Source organism: Corvus kubaryi, unplaced genomic scaffold (genome assembly GCF_017639235.1).
Source record: "Corvus kubaryi isolate FWS band 111438036 unplaced genomic scaffold, C.kubaryi_AGA036_p1.0 37396, whole genome shotgun sequence".
Classification (NCBI taxonomy): domain Eukaryota; kingdom Metazoa; phylum Chordata; class Aves; order Passeriformes; family Corvidae; genus Corvus; species Corvus kubaryi.
Genome location: NW_024581135.1, coordinates 26,092,658 through 26,114,791, shown reverse-complemented (window position 1 = coordinate 26,114,791; position 22,134 = coordinate 26,092,658). Strand labels below are relative to the sequence as shown.

The 22,134-nt window shown below is 39.3% G+C and overlaps 1 protein-coding gene across 3 annotated transcripts; it reads right to left on the bottom strand.

The window, feature by feature from the left end:
- Positions 1-11,262: 11,262 nt before the first annotated feature.
- Positions 11,263-22,124, bottom strand: FASTKD2 (FAST kinase domains 2). 3 transcript variants are annotated; one of them, XM_042040665.1, is made up of 12 exons: positions 22,049-22,124; positions 20,659-21,426; positions 20,149-20,252; positions 18,599-18,707; positions 17,124-17,247; positions 15,850-15,989; positions 15,390-15,562; positions 14,842-15,005; positions 14,028-14,246; positions 13,014-13,098; positions 11,870-11,984; positions 11,263-11,410 (listed from the first exon to the last, which is right to left on the bottom strand). In XM_042040665.1, the coding sequence occupies exons 2-12, from the start codon at positions 21,316-21,318 to the stop codon at positions 11,291-11,293; spliced, it is 2,013 nt and encodes a 670-aa protein (XP_041896599.1). In that variant the 5' UTR covers positions 21,319-21,426; positions 22,049-22,124; the 3' UTR covers positions 11,263-11,290. The 3 variants fall into 3 exon arrangements, with proteins under 3 accessions (XP_041896599.1, XP_041896600.1, XP_041896598.1); XM_042040666.1 differs by lacking the exon at positions 22,049-22,124 and adding an exon at positions 21,649-22,039; XM_042040664.1 differs by lacking the exon at positions 22,049-22,124 and having other exon boundaries at positions 20,659-22,039.
- Between the last annotated feature and the right edge of the window lie 10 nt (positions 22,125-22,134).

Genomic DNA, 22,134 nt, shown 5'->3' with positions numbered 1-22,134 from the left:
CTTCAGAAAGAAATTGTTTCCCTCATTCTCTCTCTTGGATTAAAACTATTTTGTGGTGATTTAATGAAGAAAACTGCATGATATGGGGTGCAGAGACTCCAGTAAGTCAGTTTATGTACGTACGTAAGGGACATGATACCATATTGTAACTGTGGGATACTTATAGATTCTTCTCATCAAAGTATGAAGTCCTCTTACATTTTTACCAAGGCTGTTATCAAGGAAACAGGCAGCAGAACTGTCCCAGTATAAAAGAGGAACAGCTTAACTCAAAAGAGTGTTCTCACAAAACCAGGCTGCAGGGAAGAGAAGAATATGCTCTTCTTTATAAATCACACCAGACCCTTTCTGTTTTATTGCAAACTTCTCAACAGCCTGGGCCTGAAAATGCTGAGTATTTCTCTCCATGTAGATATCCAACCCACAATGACTTCCAGAAGAGCTGAAAGAAGTCAGGTTTACAGGATTAGATGCAGGTTCGTTTGTGAGGATTCAGCACAACAAATTGATGTTGGAAGTTCATATTAACACTCAGGACATCTGCTCAGATAACCTTTGCTTTTGTTTCCTTTGTCTCCAACATGGCTATGAGGCAGACTAATGTTTCAAAGACTTCTGCAGTGTTGTCTGTGCCCTTTTAACAGTCCTGGCTTTGAACTGGGGTTCAGTCCCTTGCAGGGACTCAGAATCTAGGAACAAAATAAAATGGAGGCATCAAGAGAAATGGAGCAAATTACAATCAGCGCTAAAATTCAACTCCTGCCCAAAGCTTACACCTTCATGTTGAAAGCAAAAGCTGTTTATTCTGTGGTGAAAACATCGCTCCTATGATGCCAAATAGTTATGAAGATAGCCAGATAGATAGATAGATAGATAGAGTCATTTTGCTTAATGGGCGTAGAATTCAGAAGAAATGACAGTTGCTTGCTAGGTCTTTGATTTGGATTCTTTTGAAGTCTAGTTGATTTTAATGGGCTTTAGATGAAAGTCCTGTGCAAATAATCATGGACATTTCTCTGATTTAAGAAATGGACTTTTTTTTGGATTTCAGTAGATTTGCTCATAAGAGACAATACTTCATTTTCTACTCATGCTCAGCTTGCAAGCAGCACTTCTGAATTCAGAATAAAAGCCATTAGAGACATTATTCTGCCACCAATGTGAAAAAATATCTTGGGATGAACAGTTAACTTCAACAAGCCTATTGCCCTCTTGGGCATAAATAATGTCTCTCTCAGTCTCTCTCTCTCATAAAGTCTGTTCTTTGGTCAGGTTCTTACTGGAAGCTGTTTATCTTTCTAGCAAATGTGGAAGGCAGCTTAATCCACTTATTATCTCCTTGAAAATCGTGAGCAAAAAGGCATGGCACTTTCTGGGGAGAGGAAAGGTCGTAAATATGTGGCACAAACATGCCACATGAAACCATGTGGTGTCCTTTCTTCCAAACAAGTTTACTTAGCATGTCTTCCATACATTCTTCTCAGAGCTTCAGAGCATTTTTTTTCGGCATCAGTTTAGCCTCTCAACTGCCCTGTTAGACAAGCAAATATTATTTCCACTACTTAAAAGATTAAGAAAAAAGAGGAAAAAAGTGACTCCCCAAGGTGACATAGGAACACTGCTGCAGAGCCAGGAATAGAATTCAGATCTCCTGACTCCCTGTCTGGTGCTTCCTTAAATATATGACCATCTGCTTTACTGCTGGAAGTATAGATACTATATGCTGACTCCAACAAGCTGGCTGCTAAGCCTGTTAGTTTATCCTCTTTTTATCCCATACTGATATCATCTCCAGCTAAGCTTTTGGCCTGGAGTCAAAGTGATTTCCAGTGTTTGAATGATTCGACCTGCTTGTTATTGTTTTAACCTTGCACCACACATATGCTCAGCTATTTGTGACTTATCTGCATACAGTCTGTGTAGCAACAGCCACAAGCTAGAACTGTTTTGTTTAAAGACTGCATACTGAAGCACACCACATGTTTTAAATAACTATCATATAGCAGTGAGTTTGATCCTGGTAGCTGCCTGCACCCAGATTCCCTACTGAGCTGCATGTTACTTTCAAGGACAAAGAGCTTGTTAAAAAGACAACAAAATGTACACACCTGTGTGTCTCCACAAACATCAGTTCATCATGTCAAGCTTTCCCAATTCACAGCTAAATCCCACACTGAACTAAAAACCTAACTAAACTAGATGGAATTCAACATGATCAACATTTTTTTAAATCATCATTTTGATTCAGAGAAAATCATCCTCTGTAAATTCCCTTCTCTCTTTGCTGCAGAAAATTTACCGTATGTGTCCAAAACAGAATCATCATTCAGTAGAGTCAAAACAGTAGCAGACTAACATGCCTTAAATCCTAGTCTTGTGCTCCACTGAAGAGGGGGGTAGATAATTTGGCCATTTTACTAAAATATCCTCTGTTTATCACTGTAGTTTTACTTGGGGGAAGCACACAATGAATTGACAGTTCTGTTTCCCATTGTCTTGACACAGGAGATAGCATATTCTATAGGTATTGTCATTTTCTATGAATTCAAAAATTTCTGGGTTTTTGTGAGAAATGTTCAAAATATTCCAATTCATTCTTCAAGATTAAATTTTATATAATATATCTCTCTATATATAGCCATAATTCTGTAGCATCTGTGTATTCAGCAGTATGTTGTGTGATCTGCAGAGTGAATCATTGTTCCTCTCAGTATTCCAAGCCCTCAGCTTCCACAGCTCTGTTATAGAAAGGTTTTACTGAAAGTTTCAGGACTCCACTGTGATTTGACAGTGCTAAGTGTTCTCAAACCTCATTAGTTCCAGCAACAATCCTAGCATAAATGGGAATATACTGGAAACTATGCTGAGTTACAACAATTTTGTTCTAGAGTTATCTTGCTGACATTTCCTTGTTCTCTCTCTTTCTCTGATATTACACTGAAAACACCCCATTAACCTTACATCTGGGACTTTAAAATAATCACAAACCAGGAAGAATTCCAGCCGACATACACTAGATTAGAATGACATTACTAGCAAACCTTAAAATTAGTTCCATTAAGCCAACCTTAAATGTCCTGCAGATCATCAAGCGACACAGGGTACATAAGCTTTATCTTAGTGGAACTAATTTGACTATTGGCACACGATCTAGCAATTTCAAGAAATACACATTTACAGATACTTGCAAGGATGTCTCAATAGATTTTACAGCATTTATATACAAGCATACTCACATATTTGAGCACAACTGTAAAAAACAGTGTGTTGTGTCAGTGTGGGAAATAACACCTGCCTTTTCTCCACAAGTCCTGTGATGCAGCTTTTAGGCAGCTTTCTTATCAGAGAGGAGCTTCAAGTACCCATTCAGCAATCAGCTCCTTACGGAAGTGGACGGAACCAAGCTGACAAAACCTGTATTGGTCTCATTAGCCTGGCAGAGCAGCTTCCTCAGACACCATTTTCTTTAACCAGGAAAGAAAAATGTTAGTACTGAATTGTCTTTCCTTAATAACAGGGGGCCTGAACAGTTATTTTTACTTCACCCTTTAGACAGCAAAATGTCACAGCTTAAGGACCTTGAGCTTTAACATACAGCCTGAATTTAAGATGATATTTACCATATTTTACTACAAAGTAACAAACTCTTTTGGTTCTGTTCTAAGGGTTGAGGATGATCATCTTTACAAGGAGTTGTGCACAAAGTCCTACAATCCTTATGTAAACACCATTGCTATGGAAAATTACTCTGCATAAGGATTGTGCAATATAACTTTTAAAAATATTAGCAGTGTTTTTCAAGTGCAGTGGTAAATTGCTGAACCCCAAAACATACAAGGCTGGCTGCAGAATATTGCTCTTGTAGTTTGATCAAAGATTCAATTTGCCCATAGATTTTAATGTGCTTGAATCCACTGTCAGAAAAAACACTTAGGTTTTTTTAACTCACCTTCTCCACCCCTGAAAACTTTCCTTTGTAAGAATACCTTCTGATGACATGATTAGAACTCATGATTTCAAAGGTATTGCTCTAGGGGGAAAGAATTTGCAGAAGTGTTTGATCCTGTGTTGATGTTCTGAGTGGGCAAGAATTAGACAAGAATCCTTTATTTTGTGAAGAAACAAAACTTCTTGTAAAGCTTTAGCTGTCGAAGTAATGCACTTTTTATTTTAATTAGGCCTTTTTAAAGAAGATGTCATGTAACATTAAAAATCTGGCTTGTATTTTTAAATAAAATAATTACCTTTGTATATAAATAAATTAGTATTATATTATTGCTACTAGCAGAACTGTAAGGGACAGCACATAAGTCTCTATTATTGCTTAATGGTTAAAAAACAAGCTTACTGCACTGTATCCTAGAATAGCCAAGATTATTTTTAATGAGTTCTGTTACAAACACTAAAATACTTTGTGATTAGATGTGAATATGCTTGCATATGATTTCTTAAACAACAATATACACTGTGTATTACGTAATTAGCTTTTGCAGCTATAAAACATGTTCATATTAACCTTTGTCCTTCATTCTGTCAACAATGACACACACACTGAGCTTTCTGTGCAATGTCAGCACTGCTGAGCATGAATGTATTGTTTGTGTGCATGTAGTTACGTATGTGTGGCCATGCAAGGGGACTAATGCTCCAGACCCCTCAACCACTGTGTGAAACTGTTAAAAATGCTTATGATGTCCCTGAAGAATCTCAGAGATCATTAATGAGGTCAATAGTACCTGACAGATCTCAAAGTGGGTCTTGCCTGAGCCAAACAAATCCATTCTGTGTAACTTACAGTCAGTAGAATTTCCAGTGTATTTTTGCAAATGAGCCTTAAAGAATTTGTAAGCCAGGTTTGAAGTGTGATGTGTATGAATGGATGTGACATGCAGTGGAAGCATCTTGTATTTTGGTGCGTGATTTTGTTAAAAATAATTGCTGCTAATGGTATCTGAGTAAGGGACTGGGTAGTGTAGCTTTGAAGTGCTTGTTGTGTGGCATGGCTGGGTAGGTTTGCAGTAAGGCTATTGACATGGCTTGCATTGGTCATGAGCTTTGGGGTTCTTCAGCAAAGGCAGCCAAGACTTTCTCCACTCTCGTGTCTGAACTGTTTCTACTCTTTGTATGAGGAGCGGATCTGAAACATCAGCCAACTCTGCCCGGGAGAGCTTATAAATCCAAGCAACTCAACATGGGGGCATCCCCATAACACGGACAAGGAACACAGACACCTGGCCTCAGAACTGTGCCTCTGCTGCCAAGCAAGGCATTCCTTGGAGTCATACACTAACAAGATGGGTGCAGAACCAGGAATCTGGTGTGCCCCGAGGACCTTCTCAGTGACTTTCCTGTGAGCAGAGAGATGAGCAGTGCCAAGCAGGGTGCTGAAGTCAGATTCCCCATGTCTCTGACTACTACCTTAGTGTCAGATCATTTTATCTCTGTTCAGAGAGAGGGGTTTTGATACCTTCATTGTTCTCTTTTTTCCCCTTCAAATACTGAGTTATTAGGTGCAGTAAATGAATGTCAAACCTACAGCGGAAATTTTGGAAAGTTCTTTTTTTTATTCTTCATCAGCCGAAATTGAACCCACCTTCATCCTCCTCAGTACTACCTTTTGGGGGGATTACTGCCTTCCGAGAAGAAAGTCTTCTTGCTGGCATCAGTGAGGGATTCACCATTTTGTACTGCTCCTTGAGCACAGACTGACATGAAGCAAATCTCCAAACACACATGCACACACTTTTTTTTTGGTCTGCTTTACTTTTCAGATATCCATCATGCTCCTTACATTTATACAGAAGTGACCCAGACTGAAGATTCATTTAGAAGATAGCATGTCCCTGGGACAAAGCATTCATTGGCAAAACGGAGCATATTCTAAACCAAGAAATACAAATGCATCATCTTTGCCCTCTTTTTGCCCCATCCAATGCAGTGTGCAAAGGATGTGAGTTTCTTTTGTCTCTTCTGGAGAGTTCTGTGTGTCCAATGAGCTGCCTGTTGTTCTGATAAAGCTGATATCTAACTGCTGAACAATCACAAAGGGCAAATGACCACCCAGTATTGTTCTTCAATATATATATTTTAAAAGATTAAATAGTCTTTTATTATGTGAATGACATTTCAGATGTGGGCTCCTCCACAACAGGCCATTGTATGTTTCCTGAATCACATCTCATCTGTGTCAGCACAAATCAAGACTTCAGTGACAATTGTTGCTATTTACACCGGCCTCAGTACAGTCCAAGGCCAATTCACCAGCTGCTCCCTCCTCCAGAACGAGAAAACTCTGTTCGTTTAACACCTGAAGTTTTTTGCTTTGAAGTTGTAAAGCCACTGTGTCAGCTGGTGTATATCTGCTGTAGTGCCCTGACTTTAACCCAAACCAGCTGAGGAGACACTCCCCCTTTCCCCACAGTCTCCACATGCTTCCCCACCTTTCTAAAGCATGATCAAGCACAGGTGACACGTGCAGCAAAATCCATGAAAATCAAACAGGGAAATACAGAAGATTTAGGAAGTGCCCCTTGTGGATTGAACTGATAAGAATAAACTATGGCACCTACTCAAGAATCAGGAGTGTTCAGTTAAAATTGCCCCTGTCTGTAGGCATGGATGGAGTCCCTTACCTATAGCAGTGAAAAGTGAAAATAAATTCTCCTGTTTATAAAACAATTTCATCTTGCTTCATAAAGCAAGAGCTTATCTAGGTTTGAATAGGTGCCATGGCAACAATGTTACTGGAGTACTCATAGGAGCATTTCTGGAGAGAGGAAACAGGATGAAACAAAAAGCTCACTGGTTATCTGTGGCCACAAGGACTTTTGCTGCAGACAAATACAAATTCTCCTTCTTCTTGTTTCTGGGTGGCTATTTACAGTTGCCACCACATTCATATACTTTCAATTTATACTGTTGTTGTCCAGAAATACTGAAAAATGGGAGAAACCTGCTACAACTAGAAGGACTGATTTTAAACATAGTTCAGAATTCCATTATATTTGCATCAGTTAAAAGAGATGAACAGCACAGAACTACTAAAACCACTGTGGTTACTAGAAAAAAATCTCAATACCACAAGATTTATATGTTCAGTAAAACCTATGCTTAAGTACCCTAGTCCCTTCACAACCAACAGATAACTATGGCTCTGTTCTTGTTCTGAAAGAACTGATTTCAGCACATTCCACCTAGGAGTGAATGTTCCACCTTTTTTGATCTTTGCAAAACACCTGCAGTTCTATTTTCATTCCAATATTCTAGTGTCAGTAAAGAAATATTGAAACTGGAACCTCATTCATGCAAACTTAGGTGCATTGGTATTTGTGTGCAAAGAGAGTATCTCAACATTAACACATGGTAATATACAATAATACTTACTGCAATGACCAGAGAGGGGGAAAAAAGCCCATTAGAGGGAAGTCCTAGTATTTTCTTGACTTTACCAATTAACCAGAGCCACATCTCTACGTCTCTGCATACAGAGCATTATTCAACCTCTTGTCCATGCAGAAACAGTTACCTGAGAAACAGGCTTTAAATCAATATCCAGTTTATTTAGATTCTGATTTCTTAACAAAAATCACACTCTTGCAATTAACTTTTAGTCCCTCTTTCCCACTAATTTATGAATAACTTTATCGTTTTGAGACCAAGGTGGAAATTTTAAAGAGAGTTCCTGTATGTTTCTTGTGAAATGAGTGGCCAGAAAATTTCATACCCTGAGAAGGCTGGCGTTAGGGTTCAAAAGTAGTTTTAGACATGAGAAATCCAAGCAGGAGAAAACTGCAGATCATTAGGGTCTGCAAATCCAGCTGTTTATGGAGAAATTTTGTTTTTCCAAAAACTCACTGTTCTCATATTGCATTAATTCACAAAATTGGTTTCATTTTTGCTCAGATGATATCAGTTTATTTTCTGTTAATGCAAGAACCCTCCTGACCCCGGCAGCCCACATCTTCTGCCTGTTTCTTGCTTTCATTTTAGAGCTGTTCACACATCCTGCAATGCTTAACATGGATCCTTGTGAAATTTGCTATATAATTTGTATTTGTAAATCCTTCTCTCAATGTTTTCTTTTTGATTGTGTGATATATGACAATGATCTAACCTTGTCACCCTTTTGTATGTATAGCCTTCAGATGATGTGGAGATTTCACAGGATGAACAGTATATGCCTTATTCTCAAGGAAAAAATTACCACATAATCCAGCTTTATCATGGCATTCTACTGTTTTGTAATAAGACAAGATTTATGAATGAAATAATGTCTAATGGCAAGCAGCATGTAAAAACCAGGAATCATAAAAGGCAGTATCTGTTTCTTTGAGATGACGAGGACAAATACTTAGGTCCAGTATTTCATAGCTCAGAGTGAAGGAAAGGTATGCTTCTAATTTTCTGACTTCTTTGTGGCCCAGGAATAAAATATAGTGTCTTCCTACGAGAGTCTGATCAAATATATGGTTGCTTTGTGCAGCTGAGTTCACTGTCTTTAAGTAATTGGTATATAATTACTCTAAGCCCTATACTTTCTTTAACAAGCCTTCAATTCATTGAAAATCCTCCCCTGCTTCAGCAATTTAGTTTACTTAATGAATTATCTATTTTCATTTCACAAGGAGTTGAGAACCTTGGCTTGCTACAGATTCAATACCCCCTTGAAATACCTTTAGTCAGTCAAACATCACAGCAAATGTCTGGGTTCCATCCATTAATAAGATACACCCATGGACTGTATGAAATAAAGCCATATACAGCTTACTTGTTCCTCACTCCTCATTGAGAAACAATTTCCAGCCACTGCACTGACAAAGTGTTCCAAGTGTGAATAAAGGTTAGAAATACATGTTCCCAAATCTGCAGGCAGATTGTGAAAATGGTAGAAAAAGAGGCAGCTTACATCTCCAGTTAGCCTTATTGGCAGGTCAGCTAAAATCATCCATTTTGTACCTGTTTGGCTTAAAAAAGAGGATTTTGCACCTTTCACACCAAGCACTCCATGCAGTGACAAACCCCATAATTACAGACACAAAATAATTATTGTTGATCTTCATTGTGAGTCTCCCACTAATTTTAATAATGATTCAGGAGAGGAGAATGGTATTCTAAATATAGATTGTAATGCACAGAACAGGGGATTAGATCTTCCTTACTATGTGAATTGGACACCTGAAAAACCTAAGTTTATTTTCGGCAGAGTAGCTTTTTAGCATATGTAAAGATCCAAGAAACCCACAGCTCTGAATCTCTGGCAGCACCTACATACTACTTGGAACTCTGAATCAGTGTAAATGACATAGGAATGACGTAAATTATTGAGAGAGCATAGAGCAAGAAATTTTAGTAAGCAAGGTGATCCGATCCTTATGGCAGACTACTACACTTCCACATTGCTTGTTTAAATTTCTACCTACTTACAAGCTGTTTAAGAAAGAAAGAATATAGTGATTAGCTAATTTAATAACGTGCTATGTCATTTTGTGCCCACTAGTGGCTAATTCTGTCCAGGCTGCTGGCACCTCTGCCTGAGTTCTGCCCCTGAAGTTATGTACCTACGACTGAGGACCCAACTGAAAAGCTCGGAGCAGCTGGAGGAAGCAGCTCCCCAGCCCAGGCAAGAGCCATGGCTGACACTGCAGTACTGGTTTGCAGGGTTGCAGCTTGAGCAGCACCAAGTGCTTTCTCAAACACAGCTCTGTGTGCTACCTGGCCCTCCAGCACAGAATATTTCAGACATCCTCCAGTGCAGGCTGAGACCACTAGTCCAGCTCAGAACAACAGAATGGCACTGACTACTCTGCTTCACAGACAATGCTTCCTTAAAGCAGAAGATCCAAAATGGAGCATAACAAACTTCTCATCAAGTCAAGCAGGTGATGTCTGCTCTGACTGTTAAGTTTTACAATTGCATCAAATCTGTTTTTCTGCATGTGCTGCATTTCAGAGACTGAAATGCTGAAAAGCTCTCTGCTTTTTGTGCCAGAAAGAGTGACAATGCTGCTTTGGTTGCGCTGCTTCCTTTATAAATATACACCATATTCTATCTACATGTCCCACAAAAAGTTGGGCAGTGAATTTTTCCAAGCATATTGTTTCTTTCCACCTTATCTCATTACTGTAATACCTTTTCTTTATCATCATTGTAGTACCTTAACCATGTGTCCATGCTACTTCAGAAAGACAAAGAACACTGTGCTTGTAGCTTAGCAAGTGAAGCAAGGGCACCACGGTTAGGTAGCACATAGTCACTGTAGAAAGTATTGCTATTTCCCTGTTTCCCTTCATGCCCATGGGCCTGTGACTGTGCTACAGTAAAATTTTGAGTGAAGATCTGATTACGCCACAGAAACAAGCAAGCTGTTGTCGGAAACTTCAGCAACTCCAGCAGAACAAAATGCATTTTATCAGTTACATGTTACCAAGAACAGAAAAGATGTATCAGTTCACTCTGCTCCTTTCTATCAAAGGTCCAAAGCTGCTTTGCAGTTCTAGAACTGACAACATAATGAATTCCACCACTACGTAACAGGTCAGTGGAGATGCATCACAGCGTGTAACGAACAAATCTGAGTATTGCAACACCTCTTTGAACAGCAGTAGAGCTAATATCAGAAACAGAGAACGGGAGGCAGTTTATAAAGGCATGGCAGATCTGTGTTCTTGTACTGAGAAGTACCAAAATCTATTACAGCAGCAGTGAAGCACAGGGTTCAAAAAAAAAGCACACAGCAAACAGAATCATTACTGGCCTAAACTTCTGAAAACTGAGCGAGATTGATTTTTTCAGAAACTTTCTACATAACCAGATCTTTTAATATACCACTTAGGCTTAGTTATTTACTGATTTACCATATATAGTTCTGCATAAGGAACTACACAGGATGTTGAGAGAGAATCCTTCTAGTGCCTACTTATAGGCCAGGTTCCAATAGCACTTGACATAGTTACATCTTTTCCCTGGCCCAGCTCAAGAGAAGAGAGAAATCTGATGAGGGGTATGCGGGAGGGGAAGCAAGTACAGATTAAATTAAGACACTGTAACAGCAATAGATGTCAGGGTGCTTTTTGGATTAATTATTTCCTTCCACTAAAGAAAATCTGCTCCCACTTCACAAAAGAAAACCCTCACTATCAGCAGGCAGTGTTCGTTTCACTAACTTTTCTTACTCTGTAATAGGGTGGAGCAGGCAGTTGTGAATAAAACTATTTATCTCTTCTGTTAAAATCCTTACAGTAATTACACAGGAAAAAGAGAAATCAGAAGACCCAAAACTCTTAGTTTATTTTAATTATTATCCTGCACAGTTGCTTCAGGAAAAGATACAGCATCTTCTGAATAAATTTTTCCTTTCAAAAACTCAACCGCATCTTCTTTTGTCATTTCCTGAAACTTCTTGCTCTGGATCTGTAAGAAAGGAAAAGGAAAAAGTACATTATTTCTATTGTCCAAACTACCCTGTCCTACAAACCAAGTGCTCAGTGATGAGAAGGCCATAGAAGTTGTTGTATTCTGAAAACAAGTTCGCTTGAATCATTTATTCTATAAAAATCAGGGAAATAAGCCAAAGACACATAGGTTTCTTAGGTACAAAGCAATTCATGGCTTGATTTTTTCCCCCTCAACTATTTATTTACTGATAATAGTAAGTAGTAGCTTGTCTTTTAGAGTTCCCCTCTCCTTTCGCCCTTAGTGACACCACCACTGCCCTCTAACTAGAAATGATACACAATTACCACTCTGGAGAAAGCCTCCCATTCCTGGTGAACCTTCATGCTTTGTAGAACAAGGCCTCATCTACCAAACATACTCATCACTGTGCTGATAACAGGATCAAAACAGAGACAGTAACAGGACTCTTCTTACCAGAATCACATGATAGCCCAGTTTATTTAGGTGCCGCTTCTTCATTGCCAGCTTTCCCTGGGGGTGTGTTGTGCCCAGACAGAAGGCAGACATAGGAGCAAACAGAAAAGCCAACCTGCAACCAAGAAGAGTAGGGAAGACTTCACTGTATAAATGCAGAATAATAATTTATAACACAACGACTCAATTATGTCTGTTAACAGTGCAGAATATACATGTCTTTCTGGTAGGCACAAATAGCAGGACTGCACAAATGTCATTATCCTCTTCCTTCTTCAGATTTAAGTAATTTTGACTCTTCTCTTCCATGAGCTTCACAGAGGCACCAGCATCTACCCAAATACCTACACCAGAATTAAGTACTTAAATCTCCACTTCTCCCACAATGAGAAGGAAATAGATCATTCAACATTCTCCATTAATTTGACAGATTCTGCATTTACTTTGATCCTTTGCTAATGATATTCAGAATCACTTCCTGCCATAAAAACCTGCTTGGAAGGGTGAGGAAAGCTGAATGCCTTGGAACACTGAGTTTCTGTTACACAATTCACCAGCTCTCCTTTTATTGAAAAGCAAACTGTACAAAATACATTGCTGTGCAGTGATCCAGCAGACAAATGTTAAGTGTTACCCAATTCTGCTTAAGTATTACTTAAATGATGTATGTCCTGCTTCAGTTACTGAGAGGTCATTCTTCTACACAAGATTAAATTAATCACCTAAAGTGTAGATATGATGATCCTTTTTATTCAAATTATATTTCAGTAGCTGAATTAACTGCCATAACATACCACTGAGATGCAAATTTTTGAGACTTGAGAGAACAACTGAATGTCTAATTGGACAAATACTTTTAAAAAAATTGCTATCTGCATTCATTAAGAGAGTATCAGATCACTGTGATGTTTCCTGCCTCTTTCTCTGAAATGTTAAGTGTTAGCCTCTGTTGGAAGAAGGTATCGAGCTGGACGGATTGTTGCTCTGTGCTGGCACGGCAACTTCTGCATATTCCAGTAAGCACAGATAACAACTGAGTTATTTACTTTGCTTCTGCAAATCAGTGAACCAAAGAAGTAACTGAATGGGACACATACAAAGAAAACTAGCCTGCTAGAAAAAATATGCAGTCAAAAAAAGACACCTCTGAACACGTGAGTCAGGATGATCATCAGTTGCAACTATGGGGAGCACTTTCTTTCTGTCTGAATCCATTCTGATTTCAAAATCTGAAAACAAAACAACAAAACATTTAACTCTGCAAGAGGTTAAAATTAATGTTCTCATTTGAACCCATTAATTGTTGAAATTGTTCAAATTGAACAGCTCATTTGAAAAAGTTAATAGACACCACCACTGGTCTGTTTCTAATTGCTGTTCTCTTAATAATTGAATTATTACTGATAGCTTTTCCCTCCCTGCAACAAATAGAAAGTTATAGCTTGCCCATCTCAAGAAGAAATAAATTTGTTTCTGGAAACTGCAGATTTAAGTTTATGGAGTGAAATCATCATTTAAAGAAACGACTCTTGATCACAGTCTGTCACGCCTACTCAGATTTTCCTGCAATCCAATTCCTTACTAGAAATACTTACGAAAAAAATTATTACTAATACAGAAAAACTGGTAAGCTAGGTGAGGTGGCTGGCAAAAAAAAAAAAAAAAAAAAAAAGGCACTAGCAAAACATAAGAGAAACCAAAAGAAGGTCACATCCCATTTCATAAATGAAAGTAGAGCCTAAATCTTAGCCAGAACTTCAGAGAAGAAACAAGAGAACAAAAGAGAACAAAAGAGGACAAAAGGCAGCTGCTGTTTGACTTTGTTTCTAACATGATTTGTATTAAAATGTCAACTCTCTCGAAGTTGGCCACATTGGATTTAGGTACAATTAACATCTACTTGCTGATGCCTAAAAAAAGTCCAAAGCATTTTGCAAATAAGAGAAAATGTAAAAGTTATAGCAAATGGAATTAAAAACTTTAACAGAAGCATCATAAAAAGTAGATTCACCAATCAATGACATCATTTGTTAAAAGACTATCTTCAAAGTGTTAAACTTCTAATCACTTGCACCCTATGCAAATTTATTACCATCTTATTACTTTGGGGACTATAAATCCATATTAAAAATAATATGACAGTTACATAGCTTCATACCAATATGATATTTGTATGGCAGCCGAACATTTTGCCGGAACATGTTCTCGCCTCCCAGAAGTTCTGTCAGTGCCTCCTGAGCCTTTCTGAGATTAAGAGATACTAATGAGGATGAATTCTCAGTCAGCACAAATGCAGGCTTTGTGAAAGAAGGGCTGTCAAGTTCCATACATGTTTTCACACAGCGAAGCATCACTGCATTTTGTTCTTTAAGATCATCTGAAAAAGGTTACAAAAAATATTACATACAATGTATTATCCCACAGAATTTTTCATTTTATTATCATTTGTAGTCTGTTCTAGTACAGCAAACTCGACTTGACTACTCTACTAGCTGTACAAAATTGTAACGTGGAAACCAAATTCTTCTACAAACCATTCCAAGGACCTTATTATAACTCAGAGCATTCCAAATCCCACTTTTACTCATGATTCCAGGTACTAAAGTTAGTTTGCAAAGGTTAAGACTTCCTATGTTTTTAAAAATGCCTGAACATCTATTGACTATAGAACTCCTGTCCCTTACACATTTCTACCATTTGCACAAATCCCATCTTCACCTCTCGCATTTAATCGCACACCTACTGTTAAACTGTTGCCACCATGGAGCTCAAGACAATAAGCCTGACTCCCTAGTGCAGGCCCAGGTCACTCAGATCACCATCACTACATTAACTTTGTCTTGAGTACTTCAAATTTAATATTAATCATGCTTGTGTTCTTGAATTTTGAATCTTTTAACACAGTTACAACCAATTACATACACAGGCAGACATCCTGTTTAAAACAAGAACATGACAAAGTAAGGTCTGACCTGACAGTATAAGTTCATCCTTGCTGTCCTTTTGCAGCAGCACATCAAGTGCATGGTGGGGAAGATATCCTAAGATGCCAAGTGAATACACTGCCTTCAGCAGTTCTGTGCTGGAAATCTGAGGCAGGCACTTATTCAAGCAGCTATGAAGAGTCTCAAAAAACCTTTTCCAAAAGCACAAGAAAAGTATCTCAAAACACAAATAAGGCTATATAAAATACATATTTCAAACAAAAATACAACTTGGAAATCTTTATTATCTTGTATCATTGTATTTTGTGTTATCTAACACTAGATTCTTACTTTGAGGATACAGCTACCTATCAACAGATTTAGTAGCCTGGTCAGTCTAGAACCAAGGTCTTTATTTTCAGTTAAAGAAAAAAAAAATCATATTCAGAAAAAATGTGGAAAGACACAGCAATTTACCTTACAGGTTAATTAAACAGGATTATGAGCTCTTTCACAAATGAAACCAAATACTAGTTGCCCTACATTACTCTGTAATGACTATAACATTTTATCAGGCACTCTAAATGAAAACCTACAGATGCTTCTGGACTCTGGGAACATAGTTGAGTCGTGAATACACTCGAAGAACAATCAAAAGGTTTTTCAAGTTAAGGAATTCAGGGTCTTCTGTCACCTTCTCAGTAAAAATCTCCAGCAACTCCGTAGGCTGAAAGCCAAGTGTCTCACAGGCTGAGAGAAAAAGGAAAATCTAAAAGAAAATACAGCTTTATAAGTCAAGAAAACCAGTGAAGTTGATCCTACCTGTTGACTTCATAGAACACATTTTTTAATGAAAGCAAATTTTTCCAAACTTTTGTTTCTTTACTTATCAATAAATAGAACAGCATTTTAAAAATGTAACTATCAACTTCATCAGATCGGTATTCATACAAATTTGTTCTCCAAAGATCAAGCACAAACATGAAGAAAGCTAAGACAGAAGCATCAGATACTCTATTCGTACCACTATACATTATTTGGTCTCAAATAATTTACCTGTCTTTTGTCCCAAAGGTAGGCAGTAGAATTAACATAGCCTGCTAATGCTGAAAACAGATTTACATTACGGTACTGGAGAGTGTGACAAGCTTCCAGAACGAGAATTAACTGCCGAAATGGAGCATCGTGGACATTTTCTGTAACAGAAGATCAAAGAAGGACAAATGATAAAAAGCAATGGGAGCTGTAGGTTGGAGACACTGAGATGTTGGGGGAACAGTTTGGTTAAGGGATGGAGGAGGGGAAAAATATGATAAGAAACTGTGGAAGACTGAGACTAGCTAAGCAAAGCTCAACTGAACTAAAACACATGAAGAAACTTGAGAGACAGAAGAAACCAAACTGAGCCAGAATCAAGCTACAATACATTAATCAGCAAAAGGGGACAAATTAACAAAATAAGCAAGAAGATTGTATTCCCAGCATGTCTTCTGTTCCAGGATTTTTGATTTTCAGCATGCACTAAAAAAAATGCTGAAGAAAGTCACTGTCCCCTCTGCGTATGCCACCTGGCCTGTGTCCTGAGTGTGGTCAAAGTCCCATGGGAGAAGCCAGGATGTGCGATTAAACATTGTGTCCTAACACGTATGAACAACCAGGACACATAAAGGCTGTTCAAGCAGCCTCAACACTTCTGGGTCATTTCTATTAAGAATGCTATTTTGCTACCTTAATGCTTTCTGAGACACAAATTCTTACATATTTTAAGCATGAATCAACACATACTAACCACATATAATTAAGCAATGTATTGGAAAGGTATGGAGAGAGGTGAAAGCATTAGCTTTCATTTAATGTTTTTATGGGCTACAGCATGAGGTTAATTATTAAGCAGTACTCAATAATTAAATCCAGTAATCAAGGAAACACTATTTTCCCTTTAGTTTACCAAGTAATCACACCAAGTTGCCAATCCATCCTGTAAGTTGTCAATTTCCAATTCAGATTTGTTATAAAATTTTATTTGAAATCTCTTTTCCTTGCTAGAATTAAATTCTTTTTCTTAAATCCTGTGTACAGAAAAATGTAAAGAAAAATAGCAAATCAGGTAAATGTTAAGAAGGGCAGAGGTGACAAGAGCTATTTGCTTTTATTATTGATCAGTAATTTTCTGTCCTGCTGCTTGTCAAATGGCTCCACATAACTATAATATCCTGTAAAACAAAGATGTTTCCTGAGATTTAAAGGAAATCAGAAAAGGGAGATGAGACAATAATTAGGAGGAATTTGGTATACAGAAGGGAAATTTAATTAACATATTTTTTTCTTACCCTGGATCTTTTTACTGCAGGCATTCAGGATTGGAAGGGAACAGTAATTCATTGCAGCAAGAGCCAAAAACATACGCAGAGCATTCGGAAAAGTCAAACCATCTATTTCTCTCAAAGCTGCCATCTAAAGTGAACCAGAGTTTATTAAATCCTTCATTCTTCAGGTATATTATAATTGCTTTCTGGTGAAGACATTTTCACCAAAACTTTCCCAAAGTCCTTAGTTCAGATTTATATGAAAGAAAAAGAAGCAAAAAACAGTAAAAGCATAAAATATCTACTCTTGATTTCTTAATACACAATTATAGCAGGTCAAATGCTCTAGAAACATGTCAATACACAAGTTGCCAGCAATTTGCCTTCATTTGATTATTTTAAAAGAAAAAAGTCTCAGTAAAGGTCATTTCCAAATACTGTGAATACGTATCTTCTACCAACTCTTAAGAAAGTAGCAGAAATAAAACAGACAGGGTTAACTTAAAAGTTCATACTAGTCCAATTATGGTTTTGCATGTGCATGAAAGCTGTAAGCCTCCAAAGTGATCCAATAGTATGTGAGTGGCCTGTATTTAATACAAACACCCAGCTACAAATGTGCACTGAGGCAGGGAAGGTCAGCTCTGACGCCACGAGAGATTTCATTTATCAAAGCAGTAATTAGATTGATATAAATGACACTACAAATGAAACTACAAAGTATATTGGTTATTAAAATACAGTATTTTTATTGTGTATGTATCAGAGGTTAAATACAAAATGCATCTATGATAAGAAGTTACACTGTAAAAAAATAGCACCCTGTGGGCTCAGAAAATTAAGGGCTCCCTTCAGTTAACAAGTGCAAATGTTACTTTCCTCTCAGTTTATGATGTTTCATGAATGCTATTACAAACTCTGACATCAGAGCCCTTAGTTATGTGATGAAAACACTAGCAGGCCCTCTTTGAAAGAAGATTTCAAAAAGAGTTTTTACATCAGGGCACAAACCCAGGACACCCTGCCATAAAACCTGCAGCCTGCTCCCAGCCATTGTACTTCCCAGGAGACCTTTCACATACACAGAAAAACAAGACCATGAGCTTGGGGAGTTCTGGCATCTCACTCCCACCAGTCCTCCAGCCCCCTACAGTTACTGGACACAGCCCCATCACAGACCAGTTTTCTGTCACCTTCTCTTCAGTCACAGGCTGGGCAAGGGAATGAGGAATCAGCCTGTCAGCTCTTCTACGGAACACCACGTGGCCAGCACAGAGGTGAAGGCACTGATGTTTTACTGCCTCAATTCCTTCTGTTACCAGCCTCCAAATATAAGTTCTTCCTACAGATATAGCTGGACTATGATGCATATAGCAAATACAGTTACCGTGCTATTACATTTTCTCTTTCGGTGTCTGCAAAGAACCATACACAATTTATAAATTATGCAAGAGCATAGGCTTTTGTGGGAGTAAAAATGAGCCTCCAACTAACTTTACCTCTAATTTCTTTTTCAGAAAAACTGGAGCATCTTTTCCCAGGCATTTCATCAGGTTTTGCAGAATAAAGATGTCTCTGATACTTGAAATGCGCTGCTCCACTAGTAACCTGATGGAAAAACACACACAAGAGCTCTTCTCATTCCAGCAGAAACAGGTAAGTAGCCCCATTCTTCTTCACTGACATACCCCCCAAGTTAAAGCTGTAATCCCCTGCTCCTCTTCCACCTCCTTTTTTTTGAAATGTTGGCATAACTCGACGTGACGTAGCTGCAGCACAGATATTTTACACATGGAAATAATTATAAATGCTTTCTTAATGTTAATCCTGATAGATGAATGTTGCTGCTGATACACTTACAGCAGGGGCACCTGACCAGACTGCACATGTGACAGTGCAAATATGAGTGCTGTTAAGCCTCAAGGAATTATCACCCTTCTGCAGAAAAAGAAAATTGCATGTTTTTATCTTTAAATCACTGATGGGCAGGCAAGTTCTGAAACAGACAGGAAACTCAAGAATGGACACAGACAACAAATAGATGCAAGTTAGGAATGAAACCAAACAAGCAGTGCTGTGGGCTGCAAGAACAGAAGGAGGTAACACAGAGATTATATGCCCAAGATGAAAGTGCACTCTTAGCACCTCCTTTTCTGGCTCGGTGGGTGGTACTGTAATTGTTATGTCTGAACCACCCTTAAATATACCTATACAGGTAAATATGCCTACAAAAAAATGAAGTGTCACTTTCAAAGGCAGTGCACTGGTCTGAAATTCATCCCTGCAAATGGGCCAGAGTTCCAGACATCAAGACAGAGAACTGTAGATGGGACGCCTGCTTTCCACCAGCTTTTAAGAACTGTGTACCTGTGCCTCCAGGGGAACCTGGCTTTTGGGTATCACTTCCACTTTCTCAAAGCAGAATGTGATACAGGGTCAAAAGTACTAATCCACGGCAAGTTTTGTGACTGCTTCAGTAAAAGCAATCTCATGGGAGTGAGCAGATTGGTCACACACACAAACCACACTGGCCCAGAAAAAATTCACTACAGCCAAAGAAGTTATTCTGATAAATCACTACACAGAGGCACTTGCTGGATACAACTAGTCTTCATCTGAATTTTTACTTACTAAACTAAAAGAAAATATTCCCAGGCTGTTAAACAATGTTTTTCATCATGAAAAATAAGATATGTCCCTAAGTAAGATAGTCTCATCACCTCCTGTCTGCATACAGATAAAAGAGGGATAGATATGTGAAAGGACTCGATCAACATCACAAAAAAACTACACTAGTGGAGCTGCAGTCAGAACACAATCCCCTGCGGACCAGCCTAGCACCCTTTACCATCGGAAGCCCTCCTCCTTGAAACTGCAACGACAGTGCCATAATACACTGTCTAGCACAGCTCTTATCTCATGTGATCATTTAAATCCTAACACCACAGGATGTATTTTATGTGCAGACATACCCTTGATGATTTCTAACAGGCATGCATTCAAACAACATTTAAATACGAAGAACACATGAAAGACATATTTTTCTCACTGTAATCCAGCTTGAAGAGCGCTCACATTCTTGTCTTTATCCATCCCTGCCAAAGTAGTTGCCAAAACTGAGATGCATCGGTTATCAAGTTGATTGAGCTTCTCCTGTTAAAAGTTTTGACAATGTCAGATTACTTCAAACCAGTAAAAGTTTCAGAAAAGAAAAACTGACCACTCTTACTCTGCACCTGCCATTTTTTTTTTCCCCTCAAAAGTCAATTTACAAGCTTTAATCCTGCAGAGACTCCACAGGGTCTCACATCAGTCAAATTTAGTTGATTTGAAAGGGTAATGATTTTTGAGACTTCTCCTCTCTTTTAAATTCGAAATCAAGCAGTGGTTTCTAAAGTTAAGGAAATTAGAAGTCCACACAAATGAACTACGGGAACTGTTTCCATGGAACATCAGACTAAACCAGGGATATAATCCAACTCTCTCTGATGCTGCACAGCCTCCCAGAATTACCCATGAGGTTTCAGCCCAAATTTAGGAAAAGGATTTTCATACATACTTGGCACACTCTCACCAAAGTCTGGACCAGGAGCGTGTTCTGAGGCACGCCGAGGTGCACCACGGCGTGCAAGCTGAACACCAGGTCCCCACGCGTCATCCTGCGCGCATCGCGCAGCAGCTGCTGGCACAGCTTCACAAAAGCCGGGTGCTCAAAGATCAGCTGCTTCTCGTAGCGCTGCTGCTCTTCTGACAGGTTTTTGAAGAGCCTCCAGGCCATGGTTAAACAGTTTGTGTAGTGCTTAATGGAAACAGCCGCCTCTGCAGCCAAGTCCAGCGCGTCGCAAGGACAGGTGCACTTCCGGAGACTGGTGAAGAACAGGTCACTGCGATCCTCTACATGCTTCGGTTTGAAGCTCTCAGAACCATCCAACTTTTCAACTTCCAAGGAGCTCTGGGAAGCCTTCTCACTTACCAAAGCCTCTGCACCTGTGCTAAAAACATCTGTCTTTTGAGATAGAAATCGAAGAGATGATCCATGCAGAGAAGGCAAAATATTTAACAGTAATTTCCTGAAGTTCACATTTCCCAAGGGATCCCTGTATCTGCCAATCCATAAGATGTGTTTTCTTGTTGTGGATGAAGATTTGGGAGTGAGCACAGAACTGTACCTATGCACGCATCTAACAGTATTTAACAAATAACTTATCTTATTATTCATTTCTGCTAATGCCTCATGAATAGATTTGAAACATCAACTCAAAGTAAGGGATCCGGTGACATTCTACCAGTGGAAACAGTTCTGGAGAAACTGCACAAGATCACTCATCTGTAAAAACAATTGAAAATTATGGATTAGTTACCAGACTTTCAATTCCCCCAGTTTCATTGCCAAATCTATGCACTTTTACAGGAAGGGAGAAGACTTGATCAAAGATCCCCGGAAAATGGCTTGCAGAGAGGCTTTTATTTGGTCTCCAACATTTCAGTCAAACATCTCAGCACAAGGACAGCCCGGGCATCAACTCTTGCCTCCTCTTTGCTGCTCTACCTGAGAGCTCTGGTGGGAAGCAGAGTGTTTTCCTAAATGACGTTTCCCCAGGCACAAACGTCTCCCGACAGGGCTCTGGAGGGTCCCTGCAGACCTTCACCAGCGGGTAACATCCCGCCCGCCAGCCTGTCCCAGCCTGCCTGCCATCCCACGGGAAAGCCGCCCTCACGGTACACCCGCGGGCGCTCACTCTCCCGGCGCCGGGGAGAAGCCGCTGGGTTCCGGGATCACTTCCCGCTGGCCCTGGGAGCGCTGCCCAACAGGGCGGGACAGTACAAAAGGACAGAGGTCTTTCGGAGGCTTCGCATCGGCTCGGATCACGCAGAAGGAACGGCGGGGATAGCGCCGGGCGGGAAGGGGCGGGGAAGGGCCGGGCCGGGACTCCCGGCGCTGCTGTTACCTCGCACGCGGCACCGGCAGGACACGGCGCCCGCTGCCCCGCGAGCTCTCGGCGAGCCTCGCGAGACGGACGGCGCGTGCCGAGGG

What these genes read in the sequence shown, in the direction of transcription:
- FASTKD2 (XM_042040665.1), bottom strand. Translation starts at nt 21,318, where the DNA reads ATGAATAATAAGATAAGTTATTTGTTAAATACTGTTAGATGCGTGCAT. An exon ending in CTGCAGTAAAAAGATCCAGG is followed by an intron (nt 15,990 to 17,123) that starts GTAAGAAAAAAA and finishes CTTCTGTTACAG; the next exon opens with AAAATGTCCACGATGCTCCA. An exon ending in GCCATACAAATATCATATTG is followed by an intron (nt 13,099 to 14,027) that starts GTATGAAGCTAT and finishes TTTTGTTTTCAG; the next exon opens with ATTTTGAAATCAGAATGGAT.